Below are 22,617 nucleotides of genomic sequence, written 5' to 3'. Positions count from 1 at the left end.
TGTCACCTGAGCTGTGTATCTAATCCTATCATGTGCGATACTGTCACCTGAGCTGTGTATCTAATCCTATCATGTGCGATACTGTCACCTGAGCTGCTGTATCTAAGCCTGTCATGTGTGATACTGTCACCTGAGCTGCTGTATCTAATCCTATCATGTGTGATACTGTCACCTGAGCTGTGTATCTAATCCTATCATGTGCGATACTGTCACCTGAGCTGTGTATCTAAGCCTGTCATGTGTGATACTGTCATCTGAGCTGCTGTATCTAATCCTATCATGTGTGATACTGTCACCTGAGCTGTGTATCTAATCCTATCATGTGCGATACTGTCACCTGAGCTGTGTATCTAAGCCTGTCATGTGTGATACTGTCACCTGAGCTACTGTATCTAATCCTATCATGTGTGATACTGTCACCTGAGCTGTGTATCTAATCCTATCATGTGTGATACTTTCACCTGAGCTGTGTATCTAAGCCTGTCATGTGTGATACTGTCTGAGCTGCTGTATCTAAGCCTGTCATGTGTGATACTGTCACCTGAGCTGTGTATCTAAGCCTGTCATGTGTGATACTGTCATCTGAGCTGTGTATCTAATCCTATCATGTGCGATACTGTCACCTGAGCTGTGTATCTAATCCTATCATGTGTGATACTGTCACCTGAGCTGTGTATCTAATCCTATCATGTGCGATACTGTCACCTGAGCTGTGTATCTAAGCCTGTCATGTGTGATACTGTCACCTGAGCTGTGTATCTAATCCTATCATGTGCGATACTGTCACCTGAGCTGCTGTATCTAAGCCTGTCATGTGTGATACTGTCACCTGAGCTGCTGTATCTAATCCTATCATGTGTGATACTGTCACCTGAGCTGTGTATCTAACCCTTTCATGTGCGATACTGTCACCTGAGCTGTGTATCTAAGCCTGTCATGTGTGATACTGTCACCTGAGCTGCTGTATCTAATCCTATCATGTGCGATACTGTCACCTGAGCTGTGTATCTAATCCTATCATGTGTGATACTGTCACCTGAGCTGTGTATCTAATCCTATCATGTGCGATACTGTCACCTGAGCTGTGTATCTAATCCTATCATGTGTGATACTGTCACCTGAGCTGTGTATCTAAGCCTGTCATGTGTGATACTGTCACCTGAGCTGTGTATCTAATCCTATCATGTGTGATACTGTCACCTGAGCTGTGTATCTAATCCTATCATGTGCGATACTGTCACCTGAGCTGTGTATCTAAGCCTGTCATGTGTGATACTGTCACCTGAGCTGTGTATCTAATCCTATCATGTGCGATACTGTCACCTGAGCTGCTGTATCTAAGCCTGTCATGTGTGATACTGTCACCTGAGCTGCTGTATCTAATCCTATCATGTGTGATACTGTCACCTGAGCTGTGTATCTAATCCTATCATGTGCGATACTGTCACCTGAGCTGTGTATCTAAGCCTGTCATGCGTGATACTGTCACCTGAGCTGCTGTATCTAATCCTATCATGTGTGATACTGTCATCTGAGCTGTGTATCTAATCCTATCATGTGCGATACTGTCACCTGAGCTGTGTATCTAAGCCTGTCATGTGTGATACTGTCACCTGAGCTGCTGTATCTAATCCTATCATGTGTGATACTGTCACCTGAGCTGTGTATCTAATCCTGTCATGTGCGATACTGTCACCTGAGCTGTGTATCTAAGCCTGTCATGTGTGATACTGTCACCTGAGCTGCTGTATCTAATCCTATCATGTGTGATACTGTCACCTGAGCTGTGTATCTAATCCTATCATGTGCGATACTTTCACCTGAGCTGTGTATCTAAGCCTGTCATGTGTGATACTGTCTGAGCTGCTGTATCTAAGCCTGTCATGTGTGATACTGTCACCTGAGCTGTGTATCTAAGCCTGTCATGTGTGATACTGTCATCTGAGCTGTGTATCTAATCCTATCATGTGCGATACTGTCACCTGAGCTGTGTATCTAAGCCTGCCATGTGTGATACTGTCACCTGAGCTGTGTATCTAAGCCTGTCATGTCTGATACTGTCTGAGCTGTGTATCTAATCCTATCATGTGCGATACTGTCACCTGAGCTGTGTATCTAATCCTATCATGTGCGATACTGTCACCTGAGCTGTGTATCTAAGCCTGCCATGTGTGATACTGCCTGAGCTGCTGTATCTAAGCCTGTCATGTGTGATACTGTCACCTGAGCTGTGTATCTAAGCCTGTCGTGTGTGATACTGTCACCTGAGCTGTGTATCTAAGCCTGCCATGTGTGATACTGTCACCTGAGTTGTGTATCTAAGCCTGTCATGTGTGATACTGTCTGCTGAGTTGTGTATCTAAGCCTGTCATGTGTGATACTGTCACCTGAGCTGTGTATGTAAGCCTGTCATGTGTGATACTGTCACCTGAGCTGCTGTATCTAATCCTATCATGTGTGATACTGTACCCTGAGCTGTGTATCTAAGCGTGCCATGTGTGATACTGTACCCTGAGCAGTGTATCTAAGCCTGTCATGTGTGATACTGTCTGAGCTGCTGTATCTAATCCTATCATGTGCGATACTGTCACCTGAGTTGTGTATCTAAGCCTGCCATGTGTGATACTGTCACCTGAGTTGTGTATCTAAGCCTGTAATGTGTGATACTGTCACCTGAGTTGTGTATCTAAGCCTGTCATGTGTGATACTGTCTGAGCTGCTGTATCTAAGCCTGCCATGTGTGATACTGTCACCTGAGCTGTGTATCTAAGCCTGTCATGTGTGATACTGTCTGAGCTGCTGTATCTAAGCCTGCCATGTGTGATACTGTCACCTGAGCTGTGTATCTAAGCCTGTCATGTGTGATACTGTCTGAGCTGCTGTATCTAAGCCTGTCATGTGTGATACTGTCTGCACAGCTGTCGTATCCCTTTCATGTAATACTGTCTGCTGAGCTGTGTATCTAATCCTGTCATGGGCGATACTGTCTGCTGAGCTGCTGTATCTAAGCCTGCCATGTGTGATACTGTCTGAGCTGCTGTATCTAATCCTATCATGTGTGATACTGTCACCTGAGCTGCTGTATCTAATCCTATCATGTGTGATACTGTCACCTGAGCTGTGTATCTAAGCCTGCCATGTGTGATACTGTACCCTGAGCAGTGTATCTAAGCCTGTCATGTGTGATACTGTCTGAGCTGCTGTATCTAATCCTATCATGTGCTATACTGTCACCTGAGTTGTGTATCTAAGCCTGCCATGTGTGATACTGTCACCTGAGTTGTGTATCTAAGCCTGCCATGTGTGATACTGTCACCTGAGTTGTGTATCTAAGCCTGTAATGTGTGATACTGTCACCTGAGTTGTGTATCTAAGCCTGTCATGTGCGATACTGTCTGCTGAGCTGTGTATCTAAGCCTGTCATGTGTGATACTGTCTGAGCTGCTGTATCTAAGCCTGCCATGTGTGATACTGTCACCTGAGCTGTGTATCTAAGCCTGTCATGTGTGATACTGTCTGAGCTGCTGTATCTAAGCCTGCCATGTGTGATACTGTCACCTGAGCTGTGTATCTAAGCCTGTCATGTGTGATACTGTCTGAGCTGTGTATCTAAGCCTGTCATGTGTGATACTGTCTGCACAGCTGTTGTATCCCTTTCATGTGATACTGTCTGCTGAGCTGCTGTATCTAATCCTGTCATGGGCGATACTGTCTGCTGAGCTGCTGTATCTAATCCTATGGTGATACGGCACTTCGCTCCCCATCACTTCTGATGACTGTGCCCCTGTCTCCTCACAATGGCCGCCTGTGATGATTCGCGGCCGGCCGCGGCTCTATCTGCGCAGCACCTGGGACACGGAGGTTTGGAGACACAAACATCCGACATGGGCCACAGTCCAGGGTCACGGAGTCCGTCTGTGCAGGGAGACATCCCCCAGCTGCCGGGAACCTTCCTCCCAGTTATGTACACGTGTGAGGACTTCATGGCCGATCACTTCTCACATGAAGAGCCTGGGAAATGTCACCGCTGGGCCCTGTGCACACACCGCACATTTCTGCCACTGAAAATCAGTTCCATTTATCTGAACGGGATTGTCCTGACAGTGTGAACATACTCTAAGGCTGAGTTCACACGGGCGTGTCCGGATTAGGTCCGGATGCGTCCCGGTGCATTGCGGCAAACCCGCGCGAGTAGGAACGCAATTGCAGTCAGTTTTAAATGCGATTGCGTTCCGATGTTCAGTTTTTATCGCGCGGGTGCAATGTGTTTTGCACGCGCGTGATAAAAAACCGACTGTGGTACCCAGACCCAAACTTCACAGAGGTTCAGGTTTGGGTTAGTTGTAGTGTAGATTGTATTATTTCCCCTTATAACATGTTATAAGGGGAAATAATAGCATTCTGAATGCATAGTACAATAGCGCTGGAGGGGTTAAAAAAAAAAAAAATTAAACTCACCTTAATCCACTTCGCGGAGCCCGGCATCTCTTCTGTCTTGTTCTGTGAGGAATAAGACCTTTGATGACGGCACTACGCTCATCACATGGTCAATCACATGATCCATCACCATGGTAAAAGATCATGTGATGGACCATGTGATGAGCGCAGTGACGTCATCAAAGGTCCTATTGCTCACAGAACAAGACAGAAGAGATGCCGGGCTGCGCGAACAAGTGGATTAAGGCGAGTTAAATTATTATTTTATTTTTTTAACCCCTCCAGCCCTATTGTACTATGTATTCAGAATGCTATTATTTTCCCTTATAACCATGTTATAAGGGGAAATAATAATGATCAGGTCTCCATCCCGATCGTCTCCTAGCAACCGTGCGTGAAAATCGCACCGCATCCGCACTTGCTTGCGATTTTCACACAGCCACATTCACTTCTATGGGGCCAGCGTTGCGTGAAAAACGCAGAATAAAGAACATGCTGCGATTTTCACGCAACGCACAAGTGATGTGTGAAGATCACCGCTCATGTGCACAGCCCCATAGAAGTGAATGGGTCAGGATTCAGTGCGGGTGCAATGCATTCAACTCACGCATCGCATCCGCGCGGAATACTCGCCCGCGTGAAAGATGCCTAATAGTGTGGGGAACATTAGAGTGCAAGCTCTTCTGCAACTGTGCAGCCAATAGTAAATAATACATAAATGCTGGTCTGGTATGAGATGTACTGATATGGACCATGCTGGTATAACCTGGGCATCTCCTGTATATAATTATATATGTACAGCTGGTATAAGTTATACATCTTCTTGTATATAGTGATATGGACCATGCTGGTATAACCTGGGTATCTCCTGTATATAATTATATATGTACAGCTGGTATAAGTTATACATCTTCTTGTATATAGTGATATGGAGCATGCTGGTATAACCTGGGTATCTCCTGTATATAATTATATATGTACAGCTGGTATAAGTTATACATCTTCTTGTATATAGTGATATGGACCATGCTGGTATAACCTGGGCATCTCCTGTATATAATTATATATGTACAGCTGGTATAAGTTATACATCTTCTTGTATATAGTGATATGGACCATGCTGGTATAACCTGGGTATCTCCTGTATATAATTATATATGTACAGCTGGTATAAGTTATACATCTTCTTGTGTATAGTGATATGGACCATGCTGGTATAACCTGGGCATCTCCTGTATATAATTATATATGTACAGCTGGTTATATAGCATAATAACATCTATTCATGGCCATACAGATGAGGTGGTGATGTTCCTCTGCTCTCAGCGTCAGGGTGTCCGGTCCTGTTACACAGCGGAGTGCACAGGAACACTTTCGGGTCACCTGGGGTCAGTGGTTTTGCCAAAAATGTTACTTCCTACTAGAATAGAATGATGAAACAGAAATTAATATATAGTGACCTCTGGTGGGCAGTGTTGTAATTACCATTAAAGAGGACCTATTCTTCCAGACCATCTTTTTTTATGACTCTACCTACTGCTATTATTCCTCCTAGCAGTTTATGAATGAATGGACGGCTGGTTGTTTTCAGTTGGCGCACGTGCCTACACACTCGGACATTGTCCAGTTAGTACTGACAGCATCAGACTGTAGTGACACACACATAGTAATGGTCACACACAGTTGTCCATTTATTTATATATTTCTAATAGGAATAACAAAGAAGAAGCAAAATGCAGTATTATGAGAAAAGATGCCCTGGAATTGTTAAGTCATCAGGAAAAGGCGGCTCCATTTTATATTTGAGGGACTATTTGTGTTTTCGAAAACACACGTTAGCAGAGCCGACAGGTCCTCTAAATAGTTAAAAGCAAAATACTGCCTCCTATGTACAAGAATATAACTACTATAGTACCGCTCCTATGTACAAGAATATAACTACTATAATACCACTCCTATGTACAAGAATATAACTACTATAATACTGCTCCTATGTACAAGAATATAACTACTATAATACTGCTCCTATGTACAAGAATATAACTACTATAATACTGCTCCTATGTACAAGAATATAACTACTATAATACTGCCTCCTATGTACAAGAATATAACTATAATACTGCCTCCTATGTACAAGAATATAACTACTATAATACTGCTCCTATATACAAGAATATAACTACTATAATACTGCTCCTATGTACAAGAATATAACTACTATAATACTGCTCCTATGTACAAGTATATAACTACTATAATACTGCTCCTATGTACAAGAATATAACTACTATAATACTGCTCCTATGTACAAGAATATAACTACTATAATACTGCTCCTATGTACAAGGATATAACTACTATAATACTGCCTCCTATGTACAAGAATATAACTACTATAATACTGCCTCCTATGTACAAGAATATAACTACTATAATACTGCTCCTATGTACAAGAATATAACTACTATAATACTGCTCCTATGTACAAGAATATAACTACTATAATACTGCCTCCTATGTACAAGAATATAACTACTACTATAATACTGCTCCTATGTACAAGAATATAACTACTATAATACTGCCTCCTATGTACAAGAATATAACTATAATACTGCCTCCTATGTACAAGAATATAACTACTATAATACTGCTCCTATATACAAGAATATAACTACTATAATACTGCTCCTATGTACAAGAATATAACTACTATAATACTGCTCCTATATACAAGAATATAACTACTATAATACTGCTCCTATGTACGAGAATATAACTACTATAATACTGCTCCTATATACAAGAATATAACTACTATAATACTGCTCCTATGTACGAGAATATAACTACTATAATACTGCTCCTATATACAAGAATATAACTACTATAATACTGCTCCTATGTACAAGAATATAACTACTATAATACTGCCTCCTATGTACAAGAATATAACTACTATAATACTGCCTCCTATGTACAAGAATATAACTACTATAATACTGCCTCCTATGTACAAGAATATAACTATAATACTGCCTCCTATGTACAAGAATATAACTACTATAATACTGCTCCTATGTACAGGAATATAACTACTATAATACTGCTCCTATATACAAGAATATAACTACTATAATACTACTCCTATGTACAAGAATATAACTACTATAATACTGCTCCTATATACAAGAATATAACTACTATAATACTGCCTCCTATGTACAAGAATATAACTACTATAATACTGCCTCATATGTACAAGAATATAACTACTATAATACTGCTCCTATGTACAAGAATGTAACTACTATAATACTGCTCCTATGTACATGAATATAACTACTATAATACTGTCTCCTATGTACAAGAATATAACTACTATAATACTGCTCCTATGTACAAGAATATAACTACTATGATACTGCTCCTATGTACAAGAATATAACTACTATAATACTGCTCCTATGTACAAGAATATAACTGCTATAATACTGCTCCTATGTATAAGAATATAACTACTATAATACTGCTCCTATGTACAAGAATATAACTACTATAATACTGCTCCTATGTACAAGAATATAACTACTATAATACTGCCTCCTATGTGCAAGAATATAACTACTATAATACTGCCTCCTATGTACAAGAATATAACTACTATAATACTGCCTCCTATGTACAAGAATATAACTACTATAATACTGCCCTGTTCTGGTCACGTTGAGCTAGATGATGATTCTTCTTACGTTTCCTCCTCTTATTATTCCAGTTCTAGGTGTCGATGATGGTCCGGTTTCTGATCGGTTTATTGCTTCCGGTACTGGTCTTCGCCGCTTCGCCTCCCATTAATAGGTTGGCACTTTTTCCAGATAAAAGTGCCTGGTGCGAGGCTAAAATCATCACACAAATAGTGGGGCACAGCGGCTGTGAGTCCAAGTCTATCCAGAACAGGTAAGTGATCCTGAGGTGTAACGATTAGTGACTTTTAAATCCTGAACTTTTTTTCTTTTTTCTAGCTTTTACTTGTCTTGTTTTATGCTCTGGTTACATCCAGAGCTGCAGCGACTCACATCTCCCTCAGTCCTTGTTGAGCTTCAGCAGAAAGCAAGTGGTTTATTATATGGAAGGGCTTCACAGCATAATGTCGTTTGTTTGTTTTTTACTTCTATTTGGGATTTTCACATTGCTATCCACAGTGCCCCCATAGCAGTGCCAGTCCTAGCGTGGCCGTAGTAACATTTTGCCCCATTTCCTTATAACAGTATCAATCACAGAACTTTCATAAAAAAGCTAGCCACGGATCCCCCATAATAGTACCAGCCAACGTGCTGCTAGTGATACAGCTACAGTGCCCCCAAAACATAGTATCAGCCACAGTATTCTAATAACAGTACCAGACTCAGGACCCCCATGTCTATACAAGTGGTATTGTCCTCATAGTATCAGCCACAGGTTCCCAATAACAGTACCAGCTACAGTATTTTAATAACATTAGCAGCCAGTGTACCCTTAACAGTACCCCCATGACTATGCAATCAACAGTGTACTCATAGTATCAGACACGAGATCCCAATAACAGTACCATATACAGTACCCCCATGACTATACAGGGAGTGCAGAATTATTAGGCAAGTTGTATTTTTGAGGATTAATTTTATTATTGAACAACAACCATGTTCTCAATGAACCCAAAAAACTCATTAATATCAAAGCTGAATATTTTTGGAAGTAGTTTTTAGTTTGTTTTAGTTTTAGCTATTTTAGGGGGATATCTGTGTGTGCAGGTGACTATTACTGTGCATAATTATTAGGCAACTTAACAAAAAACAAATATATACCCATTTCAATTATTTATTTTTACCAGTGAAACCAATATAACATCTCAACATTCACAAATATACATTTCTGACATTCAAAAACAAAACAAAAACAAATCAGTGACCAATATAGCCACCTTTCTTTGCAAGGACACTCAAAAGCCTGCCATCCATGGATTCTGTCAGTGTTTTGATCTGTTCACCATCAACATTGCGTGCAGCAGCAACCACAGCCTCCCAGACACTGTTCAGAGAGGTGTACTGTTTTCCCTCCTTGTAAATCTCACATTTGATGATGGACCACAGGTTCTCAATGGGGTTCAGATCAGGTGAACAAGGAGGCCATGTCATTAGATTTTCTTCTTTTATACCCTTTCTTGCCAGCCACGCTGTGGAGTACTTGGACGCGAGTGATGGAGCATTGTCCTGCATGAAAATCATGTTTTTCTTGAAGGATGCAGACTTCTTCCTGTACCACTGCTTGAAGAAGGTGTCTTCCAGAAACTGGCAGTAGGACTGGGAGTTGAGCTTGACTCCATCCTCAACCCGAAAAGGCCCCACAAGCTCATCTTTGATGATACCAGCCCAAACCAGTACTCCACCTCCACCTTGCTGGCGTCTGAGTCGGACTGGAGCTCTCTGCCCTTTACCAATCCAGCCACGGGCCCATCCATCTGGCCCATCAAGACTCACTCTCATTTCATCAGTCCAAAAACCTTAGAAAAATCAGTCTTGAGATATTTCTTGACGTTTCAGCTTGTGTGTCTTGTTCAGTGGTGGTCGTCTTTCAGCCTTTCTTACCTTGGCCATGTCTCTGAGTATTGCACACCTTGTGCTTTTGGGCACTCCAGTGATGTTGCAGCTCTGAAATATGGCCAAACTGGTGGCAAGTGGCATCTTGGCAGCTGCACGCTTGACTTTTCTCAGTTCATGGGCAGTTATTTTGCGCCTTGGTTTTTCCACACGCTTCTTGCGACCCTGTTGACTATTTTGAATGAAACGCTTGATTGTACGATGATCACGCTTCAGAAGCTTTGCAATTTTAAGAGTGCTGCATCCCTCTGCAAGATATCTCACTATTTTTGACTTTTCTGAGCCTGTCAAGTCCTTCTTTTGACCCATTTTGCCTAAGGAAAGGAAGTTGCCTAATAATTATGCACACCTGATATATGGTGTTGATGTCATTAGACCACACCCCTTCTCATTACAGAGATGCACATCACCTAATATGCTTAATTGGTAGTAGGCTTTCGAGCCTATACAGCTTGGAGTAAGACAACATGCATAAAGAGGATGATGTGGTCAAAATACTCATTTGCCTAATAATTCTGCACGCAGTGTACAAGCACAAATGTCCTTTATAGTATCAGCCACAGTATCCCAATAACAGTACCAGTGAGAGTACCCCCATGACTATACAATCAACAGTGTACTCATAGTATCAGACACGAGATCCCAATAACAGTACCATATACAGTACCCCAATGACTATACAAGCGCCAGTGTCCTCACAGTATCAGCCACAGGATCCCAATAATAATATCAATCAGAGTATCTGAATAGCAGTACCTGCCAGTTTACCCATAACAATACCTGCCACAGCGCCCCATGTGTATACAAGTGCCATTGTCCTCATAGTATCAGCTGCAGTATTCCAATAACAGTACCAGCTACAGTATTTGAGTAACATTAGCAGCTAGTGTACCTTTAACAGTACTAGCCACAGCCATGACTACTCAAGCGCTATCAGACTCCCAATAACAGTACCATATACAGTACTTCCATGACTATACGAGCAGAAATGTCCTTTATAGTATCAACCACAGTATCCCAATAACAGTACCAGCGACAGTACCCCCATGACTATACAAGCGCCAGTGTCCCCATAGTATCAGCCACTGTATCTGAATAACAGTGCCAGCTACAGTACTTGAGTAACATTAGCAGCCAGTGTACCCTTAAGACCCCTTTCACACGAGCGAGCATTCCGCGCGGGTGCAATGCCTGACGTGAACGCTTTGCTCCCGCACTGAATCCTGACCCGTTCATTTACATGTGTCTGTGCACATGAGCGTTGTTTTTCACGCGTTGCGTGAAAATCTCAGCATGTTCTATATTCTGCGTTTTTCACACAGCCCTGGCCCCATAGAAGTGAATGGGGCTTCAGTGAAAAACGCAAGCAAGTGCGGATGCGGTGCGATTTTCACGGATGGTTGCTTATAGATGTTGTTAGTAAACATTCAGTTTTTTTATCACGCCCGTGCAAAACGCATTAAAGCGCATTGCACCCGCGCGGAAAAAAAACTGAACAACGGAACGCAATCGCAGACAATACTCACTGAACTTGCTTGCAGAATCGCGCATTTTTTTCGGAACGCATCCGGACCTAATCCGCGACAAGGGGCCTAACAGTACTAGCCGCAGTACCCCCATGACTTTACAAGCGCGCTCAGACACAGAATCCCAATAACACTACCATATACAGTATTTGAATAAGAGTACCAACAAGTGTTCTCAGAGCACTAGCCACAGTGCTACCATGACCGCGACACCCACTATGTCCTCATGGTACCAGCCACAGTACCCCAATAGCAGGGCAAGCCCGTTTGGCCAGAGCTAGCCGCAGTTTTCCCTTGGTGGTACCAGCTGATGCATCTATTGGCAGTAGCTGTGACAGTACCGCCATACCAATCCCATTGTCTCCATAAAATGATAAGACAGTACTAATCCCAGTGCCCCCGCCACTATACAGCCACTAATGTCCTTAGTCCCAGCCGCAGTGTCCTCATAACATTAACAGCCGTGGTATCCCAATAACAGTACCACCCTGACCGCCGGAAGGTAGCTTCACCTTCTTGCACTTGTTGGCACTGGGAAGTCTGTAAGTTATTTTGCACAGTAGCCTGGGGTTGTCCTGCTGCCTGGGGTTGTCCTGCTGACCCCCTCATGGATGTTGTCACCATCTTTGTCCTGTTTGGTTTCAGGGCCTGCCTCGGTCAGTGCTTCAGTTACAGCGTCCCAAACACCTTCCCTCAGTCGACGGAGTCTCTGGTGCACTGCGACTCGTGTATGCCGGCCAAGTCCATGTGGGATGTGGTGAGTGTCTGGTGCTGATGGTGGCCTGTGAACCCCTGCAGTCCATCTACGGGGGTAGGACCCAAAATCTACAAGACGAATGGAGAATATGAACATCCCCTTTTAAAGAGGCAGCTCTGAGATTTTATGGAAATATCTGATGTCAGAAAGTAATTATAGGGGAAATTGCCCTTTAAAGGGGTGACGCCATGACTGATATATCTGTATATATCACTATGCTGTTCTAACCAAGCTAGAACCAGCCCTGTACCTCACACGGATCCAGAGATCTCCCCATTCATTGCTCTGCTAGATTTATATCAAGCTGCCAGCTCAGGGGGCGTGTCTTTTCTCAGGTGGGCGTGTTCTTTCTGCTGCAGCTCTCTCCCTATGACAGCTCAGGGGGCGTGTCTTTTCTCAGGTGACCATGTTCTTTCTGCTGCAGCTCTCTCGCTATGACAGCTAAGGGGGCGTGTTTTTCTCAGGTGGGCGTGTTATTTCCGCTGCAGCTCTCTCCCTATGACAGCTCAGGGGGCGTGTCTTTTCTCAGGTGGGCGTGTTCTTTCTGCTGCAGCTCTCTCCCTATGACAGCTCAGGGGGCGTGTCTTTTCTCGGGTGGGCGTGTTCTTTCCGCTGCAGCTCTCTCCCTATGACAGCTCAGGGGGCGTGTCTTTTCTCAGAAGATGTGTCCTTTTGGCTGTGGCTGCCACATCTTCTAACAGTAGGTACAGTTGAAGATTTAAACTGAGCGCGTGCGACCACCAAAGTGAGATGGGACAAGAAATAAGGAACAGATCAAACAGCAGGTGGCGCTGTACAGATACATTTTATTGAATAGCTCAGTGGCTATGCTAAATTTTTAATTACATGTAATTACAAAAATATTCAGATCCAGAGCTGGTTTGAAAAATGTAAAACCCCTTTAAGTAGATTTCTTTTTTTCATCCATATTCTCTACATGGCTATAGGGAGGTAAGGGAGGGGGCTAGCAGTTGCATACTGGGGTCTCCAAGCAGCAAGACCCCCACCACAATTAGCTCTTCTCCGTTTCTGTTAATGGACTCTTTAATCTGTTTTGGGACAGGTCACGTTGGAGTGTCCAGGGAACGAGGAGGTCCCCCGGGTGGACAAGCTGGTGGAGAAGATCTTACGTTGCAGCTGTCAGGCATGTGGCAAGGAACTGAGCCAAGAAGGCGCTATGTTTAACGTCTACCTCAACACCGCCGAGGAGGCGCTGTCCCCTGCCGAGAACATCGGGCGACACCAGCACCAGCAGGAAGAGGACACCCCCCCTACCGCTCAGCGGGATGGAGAAAGTGAGGAATAAGCGGGTGTCCAGCCAAAAAGACTGCTGCGCCAAGACAATGCTGCGCCCCCATCCAGAGACTAAGCCTGGGACCACCACACGGACTAACCATCCATCTGACTCTTCCATGGTGCACGTCTATAGCCAGTGGTTTACAGTATACGGTCGATCTCTGAACCCAGTGACATCCGTATCCTGGACTGATCCTGAGTGTATGCCTCGTATACTCCAGTCACATCCAAAGCTGCATTCTTCTTCTGAGCTGTAGGATCTTAAAGGGCTTTTCCAGGAAAAAAAAAAAATTGGCCAGAAAGGGTGTAAAATGAAAAAGAATCATTCCTCACCTCACCGATCCACCCACCGCAGCAGTTCCCAGGTCTTCTCCATTCCCCTCTGCTCTCCACTTCCTGGAAATACCAGGAAAGGACCAATGACTGGCTGGGCCGGTTTACCACTACCACCAGTGATTGGCTGAGGAACAGGAAGTGAAGAGCAGCAGGAACCAGAGCAGCAGTGGAACTGAATGGTGGCGGGGGTCAGTAGAGGTGAGTGTGACCCTTTTTTTTAACCCTCAATGGCCTTTTTAAAAGAAAATTCTCTGGAAAACCCCTTTAAATCTCAAAGCTGGTCCAGTGTATGCCAAACAGCAGTGCATCACTGACAACCACTGCAACCATTGCAGCGTTCTTAGGAGTTGTCACCCAGCAATCCACAGACAGATTATTTTTTTACTTTTTGTCTATAACCGCTTATTCCTTCTCTACCACTGCTCTGCTTGCGCGAATGTCAGTCTTCACTGCCATTCCTTTGCATTCTATTCATGAAATGGGAATTTTCAGAGGAATAGTGCTGCTGCATGGCATTGTGGGAGAGCACATACCATAATAACTGGGAATGTAAATTGTAGGAAGAATACATTATTATGGTTGTCATCAGTATGGCGGTAAGTAGTCATCAAGGTGTCAGAAATCATCTTCACTAAATCATTTCCGTTCTTTTCAATGGTTTTGTATGAAAAGTGGGGCCTCCTGCTGGCGGTGCGTAAGAACTGCATACGCCTGCCTACTCCACTGTCGTCAGTGCGGGATCTGTTATAATCACACACCGACTGATTCGATTAAGGTGGCGTCATGGATTCATCCGTCGGGCACTAAAAAAATTCTACTTTGTACATAGGAACCAAGAGTTTATATTAAAGTTTTACACAAGGAACATCATCCATAGGGATATATTCCGATATTTCTGTCTTTGATACAATCTACATCAGATATTCAGTCACTTTGTAAATAGGATGATTTATCAATCTTGTACTGTTCCTGAATTACTTGTCTTCTGCTCCAATCACATCCAAAGCACATCCAAAACTCTTGTGGTTTCCTCTGAGCTTCCAGGATGATGTCTCTCTGCTGCCCCCTGCTGGTTTAAGCATGTCATAACAGAATGCATTATCAGGGCTCCTGCACATGAACGTATTTTCTTTCTGTGTCCGTTCCATTTTTTTGACGGACCTTATGCGGAGCCATTCATTTCAACGGGTCCGCAAAAAAAAACGGAAGTTACTCCGTGTGCATTCCGTTTCCGTATGTCCATTCCGCCAAAAAAATAGAACATGTCATATTATTCTTTTAGGGGCCGGCTGTTCCGTTCCGCAAAATACGGAATGCACACGAACGTCATCTGTATTTTTTTTTTTTTGCGGATCTGTGTTTTGCGGACCGCAAAATACATACGGTCGTGTGCATGAGTCCTAAGGCCTCTTTCACACGAGCGAGTTTTCCGCGCGGGTGCGATGCGTGAAGAGAACGCATAGCACCCGCACTGAATCCTGACCCATACTTTTTTTTTTTTCACGCATCAGTTCTGCGTCACGTGAAAATCGCAGCTTGTTCTATATTCTGCGTTTTTCACGCAGCCCTGGTCCCATAGAAGTGAATGGGGCTGCGTGAAAATCGCATTGCGTCCGGAAGCAAGTGCGGGTGCGATGCGTTTTTCACTGATGGTCGCTAAGAGATGTTGTTTGTAAACCTTCAGTTTTTTATCACGCGCATGAAAAACGCATCAAAACGCATTGCACCCGGGCGGAAAAAACTGAACAAGTGAACGCAATTGCAAAATGGTGCGAGTTTTCCTGAACGCATTCCGGAGCCAATCCGTCACGCTCGTGTGAAAGAGGCCTAATAGAAGGAGTCTGATATTAAAGCCTACACGACCCCGGCTGCATTTAGTATGCAGAGCTCTCACTGACGCCCCCTGCTGGTTCAGAGCATGTCCAGCGGGACTTCTATCAGCAGCTTTGTATGTAACCAGAGACTAAAACCTGAAAACTCAGGATCAGTTCAAAATAAGGATTTACAATATTTCTCAGCCTTCCATAGAGATTCAACCTGAGAAACGATGAAGTGGAGTCGTCCTTTCCACATGGGGGTCATCTGCAATATTCCCAGCTCTACACGCACGCATCAAGCAAGCAATGGGACATTCTCATACATAGGGTTCAGATTCAATTTGGAAATTCTGGCTTTTGTTCACATCATGTTCCTGTTCCGTTATAAATAAAGTTTGTTCTCGCACTCTCTCCGGCAGCTGTGTTATAATCTCTATTGTATTTTCAAATCAACACAGACTATAGTCACACCGCAGTCTGCACCAAATCCTCCAGAGAGCTTGGGCGGTATATATGATGGAATAAGCAATGCATACACAGCACAGAGTATTTCAGGAGAGGAGAATGTTGATTTTCGGTTTTGCGCTAAAACGGCAAACGCCAAAATCTGCAACTTTGTTTCTGCCAGGGAAAGTAAAATGATACATTTAAGGCCTCATGCACACGACCGTTGTTCGGGTCCGCACCCGAGCCGCAGTTTTTGCGGCTTGGGTGCGGACCCATTCACTTCAATGGGGCCGTAAAAGATGCGGACAGCACTCCGTGTGCTGTCCGCATCCGTTGCTCCGTTCGGTGGCCCCGCTAAAAACAAATATAGCATGTCCTATTCTTGTCCGTTTTGCGGACAAGAATAGGCATGTCTACAATGGGCCGCCCGTTCCGTTCTGCAAATTGCGGAAGGCACGCGGGCGGCTTCCGTTTTTTGCAGATCCGCGGTTTGCGGTCCACAAAAAACAGCACGGTTGTGTGCATGAGGCTTTACATAGTAGCAGGATATTACCAGCAGCACAGAGGGGGTCATTTACAAAGACGGACTTATTACACCCGTATTAGTTTCGCCCCTGCACTACCGGTGGATTCGCCCAGTTTATGAGGACGGGCGTTTAAAAAGCCTGAAAAAGGAGTCTTGCGACTTTTTTTTTTATGCCAAAATCTGGTGTAAAAAAATGTTTGTAAATGAGCCCCAGAATATTTCAAGAGTGGAGAGTCTGATCTTGTTGGCGGTCCCAGACTAAGGCCTCATGCACGCGACTGTATCCGTTTTGCGGTCTGAAAATTGTGGTTCCATTGACTTCCGTGGTCTGCATTTTGCGGACATATGTTAGCTCTTTGCGTTGCTGACAAATGGATGTGTGAAGCATGCGGATCATCCGTGCGCTTTCCGCAATCCGTATTTTCCGCAAAAAGATAGAACATGTCCAGTACTTGGCTGCAAAATCTGGACCATTGAAGTCAAGGGGTCCCCAAAAACAATGCGGATGCAACATGGATCATATTCATATTTTGCAGATCTACAGTTTACAGACCGCCAAACACATACGGCGGTGTGCACGGGGCCTTAGGGTAGTCATGCACCTTAGGTTCGCAGCCTGCCGGGGTTCACCGGATCCGGCCGAGCAGGATATTCACAGCCAGACCCTATTGAGTATAATGGGATCCGGCTGCTTTCCAGCATAAGGGCTCATGCACACGAACTTATTTTATTTTTCCGTTTCCGTTCCGTTTTTTTTAACAGGTCCATAGGCAGAACCATTCACTTCAATGGGGCTTAAAAAAAAAAACTGAAATTACATGTCTAATTGTTGTCCGTTTTGCGGATAAGGATAGGCACTGTTACAACGGATCCGCAAAAAAAAAAACGGATGCAACAAGGACGTCGTACGGATGTCATCTGTGGATCGTGCGGTCGTGTGCGTGAGCCCTAAGAGCCAGTTTTCGGCATCCCATTATAGACAGAGAAGCCCAGCAGTGAACGGCAGTATCCGGCAATGCCAGATCCGGTGATCCGTTAAATACAAATGTGACACTACCCATAAACAATCATTTGGCCTGCAGCTATTCCCCCAATTTCCCTGCACAGGTGCACACTTGGCCGAGCATGCAGGTGTTCTGCACAGGGTGCACACTTGGCCGAGCATGCAGGTGTTCTGCACAGGTGTACACTTGGCCGAGCATGCAGGTGTTCTGCACAGGCGCACACTTGGCCGAGCATGCAGGTGTTCTGCACAGGCGCACACTTGGCCGAGCATGCAGGTGTTCTGCACAGGTGTACACTTGGCCAAGCATGCAGGTGTTCTGCACAGGCGCACACTTGGCCGAGCATGCAGGTGTTCTGCACAGGTGCACACTTGGCCGAGCATGCAGGTGTTCTGCACAGGTGCACACTTGGCCAAGCATGCAGGTGTTCTGCACAGGTGCACACTTGGCCGAGCATGCAGGTGTTCTGCACAGGTGTACACTTGGCCGAGCATGCAGGTGTTCTGCACAGGTGCACACTTGGCCGAGCATGCAGGTGTTCTGCACAGGCGCACACTTGGCAGAGCATGCAGGTGTTCTGCACAGGTGCACACTTGGCCGAGCATGCAGGTGTTCTGCACAGGTGCACACTTGGCCAAGCATGCAGATGTTCTGCACAGGTGCACACTTGGCCAAGCATGCAGGTGTTCTGCACAGGCGCACACTTGGCCAAGCATGCAGGTGTTCTGCACAGGTGCACACTTGGCCGAGCATGCAGGTGCTCTGCACAGGTGCACACTTGGCCGAGCATGCAGGTGTTCTGCACAGGGTGCGCCCCTGCTTAGAACAAAAGCACTGGACATGTTGGAATCTATCGGCTCGATCCGTATCTTCCCCATCTGCTGTGAGTCAGGAGATCCCCCGTACACATTAGGTGAGGGATCACCAACCTCCGACGCTCCAGCTGTCAAGAAACCACAGCTTCCATGGGCGTTCCGAGGGGTGCCTGCTGGGAGTTGTAGTTTTTCAGCAGTTGGAGAGACGGTCTGACCAAAATCACCAGGTTTGGCAACATTAAAGGGGTTTTCCGGGATTTTCTTCAACCATCTGACCCCCGATCTGAGATTGATGATCCTGAGGATAAGGGCTCATTCACACGACCGTGTTTTGGTTCTGCATCCGAGGCCCATTTTTTGCGGCTCGGACCTATTCACTTCTATAGGGCCGCAAAAGATGCGGATAGCGCTCCGTGTGCTGTCCGCATCCGTTGCTCCGTTCCGTGGCCCCGCAAAAATTATAGATCATGTCCTGTTCTTGTCCGTTTTGAGGACAAGAATAGGCATTTCTATAAAGGGCTGTCAGTTTCGTTCCGCAAATTGCGGAAGGCACGCGGGCGGCATTCGTGTTTTACGGATCCCCAATTTGCAGACCGCAAAACACGGCACGGTCGTGTGAACAAGCCCTAAGTCATCAATATTAAAATCCCGGAAAACCCCTTTAATGTGTATGGCCTGCTGGAAGGAGCAGGGCATCCACAGCACAGAGTATTTCAGGACAGGAGCGTGTGAGTTACACAGTGGAAGAAGCAGGGTCACTACAGCACAGAGTATTTCAGCAGAGGTGTGCTGATCCTCCGGGACATATTGGCGATGCCACCTAACGAGCGCCAGTCGACGTGTTGTATCGTCAGTGGCGCCGTGGCTTTTTCACAGACCCATAGACTATAATGGGCATCCACAGGGTCCACAGAAGCACAGAGTGTTTCAGGAGAGATATGTGATGATGGGTAACTAGGAGGTTACAGACAGAGCAACTTAATGGAAGCAGCGAGGTGCACAGCAGCACAGAGTATTTCAGAAGAGTTGAGTGCTGCTAGGCTAGGAGGTTACAGACTGACAGTAAATTAATGGACTGAGCAAAGTCCACATCAGCACAGAGTATTTCAGGACAGGCGCAGCTCTACAAGGAGGTTACAGACTGAGAGTAACATAATCAAAGCAGCAAGGTGCACAGCAGCACAGAGTATTTCAGTTCAGTTCCGTTCTGCAAATTGCGGAAGGCACGCGGGCGGCTTCCGTTTTTTGCAGATCCGCGGTTTGCGGTCCACAAAAAACAGCACGGTTGTGTGCATGAGGCTTTACATAGTAGCAGGATATTACCAGCAGCACAGAGGGGGTCATTTACAAAGACGGACTTATTACACCCGTATTAGTTTCGCCCCTGCACTACCGGTGGATTCGCCCAGTTTATGAGGACGGGCGTTTAAAAAGCCTGAAAAAGGAGTCTTGCGACTTTTTTTTTTATGCCAAAATCTGGTGTAAAAAAATGTTTGTAAATGAGCCCCAGAATATTTCAAGAGTGGAGAGTCTGATCTTGTTGGCGGTCCCAGACTAAGGCCTCATGCACGCGACTGTATCCGTTTTGCGGTCTGAAAATTGTGGTTCCATTGACTTCCGTGGTCTGCATTTTGCGGACATATGTTAGCTCTTTGCGTTGCTGACAAATGGATGTGTGAAGCATGCGGATCATCCGTGCGCTTTCCGCAATCCGTATTTTCCGCAAAAAGATAGAACATGTCCAGTACTTGGCTGCAAAATCTGGACCATTGAAGTCAAGGGGTCCCCAAAAACAATGCGGATGCAACATGGATCATATTCATATTTTGCAGATCTACAGTTTACAGACCGCCAAACACATACGGCGGTGTGCACGGGGCCTTAGGGTAGTCATGCACCTTAGGTTCGCAGCCTGCCGGGGTTCACCGGATCCGGCCGAGCAGGATATTCACAGCCAGACCCTATTGAGTATAATGGGATCCGGCTGCTTTCCAGCATAAGGGCTCATGCACACGAACTTATTTTATTTTTCCGTTTCCGTTCCGTTTTTTTTAACAGGTCCATAGGCAGAACCATTCACTTCAATGGGGCTTAAAAAAAAAAACTGAAATTACATGTCTAATTGTTGTCCGTTTTGCGGATAAGGATAGGCACTGTTACAACGGATCCGCAAAAAAAAAAACGGATGCAACAAGGACGTCGTACGGATGTCATCTGTGGATCGTGCGGTCGTGTGCGTGAGCCCTAAGAGCCAGTTTTCGGCATCCCATTATAGACAGAGAAGCCCAGCAGTGAACGGCAGTATCCGGCAATGCCAGATCCGGTGATCCGTTAAATACAAATGTGACACTACCCATAAACAATCATTTGGCCTGCAGCTATTCCCCCAATTTCCCTGCACAGGTGCACACTTGGCCGAGCATGCAGGTGTTCTGCACAGGGTGCACACTTGGCCAAGCATGCAGGTGTTCTGCACAGGTGTACACTTGGCCGAGCATGCAGGTGTTCTGCACAGGCGCACACTTGGCCGAGCATGCAGGTGTTCTGCACAGGCGCACACTTGGCCGAGCATGCAGGTGTTCTGCACAGGTGTACACTTGGCCAAGCATGCAGGTGTTCTGCACAGGCGCACACTTGGCCGAGCATGCAGGTGTTCTGCACAGGTGCACACTTGGCCGAGCATGCAGGTGTTCTGCACAGGTGCACACTTGGCCAAGCATGCAGGTGTTCTGCACAGGTGCACACTTGGCCGAGCATGCAGGTGTTCTGCACAGGTGTACACTTGGCCGAGCATGCAGGTGTTCTGCACAGGTGCACACTTGGCCGAGCATGCAGGTGTTCTGCACAGGCGCACACTTGGCAGAGCATGCAGGTGTTCTGCACAGGTGCACACTTGGCCGAGCATGCAGGTGTTCTGCACAGGTGCACACTTGGCCAAGCATGCAGATGTTCTGCACAGGTGCACACTTGGCCAAGCATGCAGGTGTTCTGCACAGGCGCACACTTGGCCAAGCATGCAGGTGTTCTGCACAGGTGCACACTTGGCCGAGCATGCAGGTGCTCTGCACAGGTGCACACTTGGCCGAGCATGCAGGTGTTCTGCACAGGTGCACACTTGGCCGAGCATGCAGGTGTTCTGCACAGGGTGCGCCCCTGCTTAGAACAAAAGCACTGGACATGTTGGAATCTATCGGCTCGATCCGTATCTTCCCCATCTGCTGTGAGTCAGGAGATCCCCCGTACACATTAGGTGAGGGATCACCAACCTCCGACGCTCCAGCTGTCAAGAAACCACAGCTTCCATGGGCGTTCCGAGGGGTGCCTGCTGGGAGTTGTAGTTTTTCAGCAGTTGGAGAGACGGTCTGACCAAAATCACCAGGTTTGGCAACATTAAAGGGGTTTTCCGGGATTTTCTTCAACCATCTGACCCCCGATCTGAGATTGATGATCCTGAGGATAAGGGCTCATTCACACGACCGTGTTTTGGTTCTGCATCCGAGGCCCATTTTTTGCGGCTCGGACCTATTCACTTCTATAGGGCCGCAAAAGATGCGGATAGCGCTCCGTGTGCTGTCCGCATCCGTTGCTCCGTTCCGTGGCCCCGCAAAAATTATAGATCATGTCCTGTTCTTGTCCGTTTTGAGGACAAGAATAGGCATTTCTATAAAGGGCTGTCAGTTTCGTTCCGCAAATTGCGGAAGGCACGCGGGCGGCATTCGTGTTTTACGGATCCCCAATTTGCAGACCGCAAAACACGGCACGGTCGTGTGAACAAGCCCTAAGTCATCAATATTAAAATCCCGGAAAACCCCTTTAATGTGTATGGCCTGCTGGAAGGAGCAGGGCATCCACAGCACAGAGTATTTCAGGACAGGAGCGTGTGAGTTACACAGTGGAAGAAGCAGGGTCACTACAGCACAGAGTATTTCAGCAGAGGTGTGCTGATCCTCCGGGACATATTGGCGATGCCACCTAACGAGCGCCAGTCGACGTGTTGTATCGTCAGTGGCGCCGTGG

The 22,617-nt window shown here is 45.7% G+C and overlaps 1 protein-coding gene across 2 annotated transcripts in view; it reads left to right on the top strand.

The window, feature by feature from the left end:
* The window catches only part of LOC120994177 (neuroblastoma suppressor of tumorigenicity 1), a 37,376-nt gene extending 22,588 nt beyond the window's left edge, over nt 1-14,788 (top strand). For both annotated transcript variants that reach the window (XM_040422622.1, XM_040422632.1), the window contains exons 2-4: nt 8,216-8,397; nt 12,248-12,359; nt 13,423-14,788. In XM_040422622.1, coding sequence (XP_040278556.1) covers nt 8,228-8,397; nt 12,248-12,359; nt 13,423-13,665 — 525 coding nt within the window. In that variant the 5' untranslated portion in view covers nt 8,216-8,227 and the 3' untranslated portion in view covers nt 13,666-14,788. The remainder of the gene's footprint in view (nt 1-8,215; nt 8,398-12,247; nt 12,360-13,422) is intronic.
* Nucleotides 14,789-22,617: the final 7,829 nt, after the last annotated feature.

This window comes from Bufo bufo, chromosome 1 (genome assembly GCF_905171765.1).
Source record: "Bufo bufo chromosome 1, aBufBuf1.1, whole genome shotgun sequence".
Classification (NCBI taxonomy): domain Eukaryota; kingdom Metazoa; phylum Chordata; class Amphibia; order Anura; family Bufonidae; genus Bufo; species Bufo bufo.
Note: the sequence above shows the minus strand (reverse complement) of the source record. Positions and strands in the feature narration are given on the sequence as shown.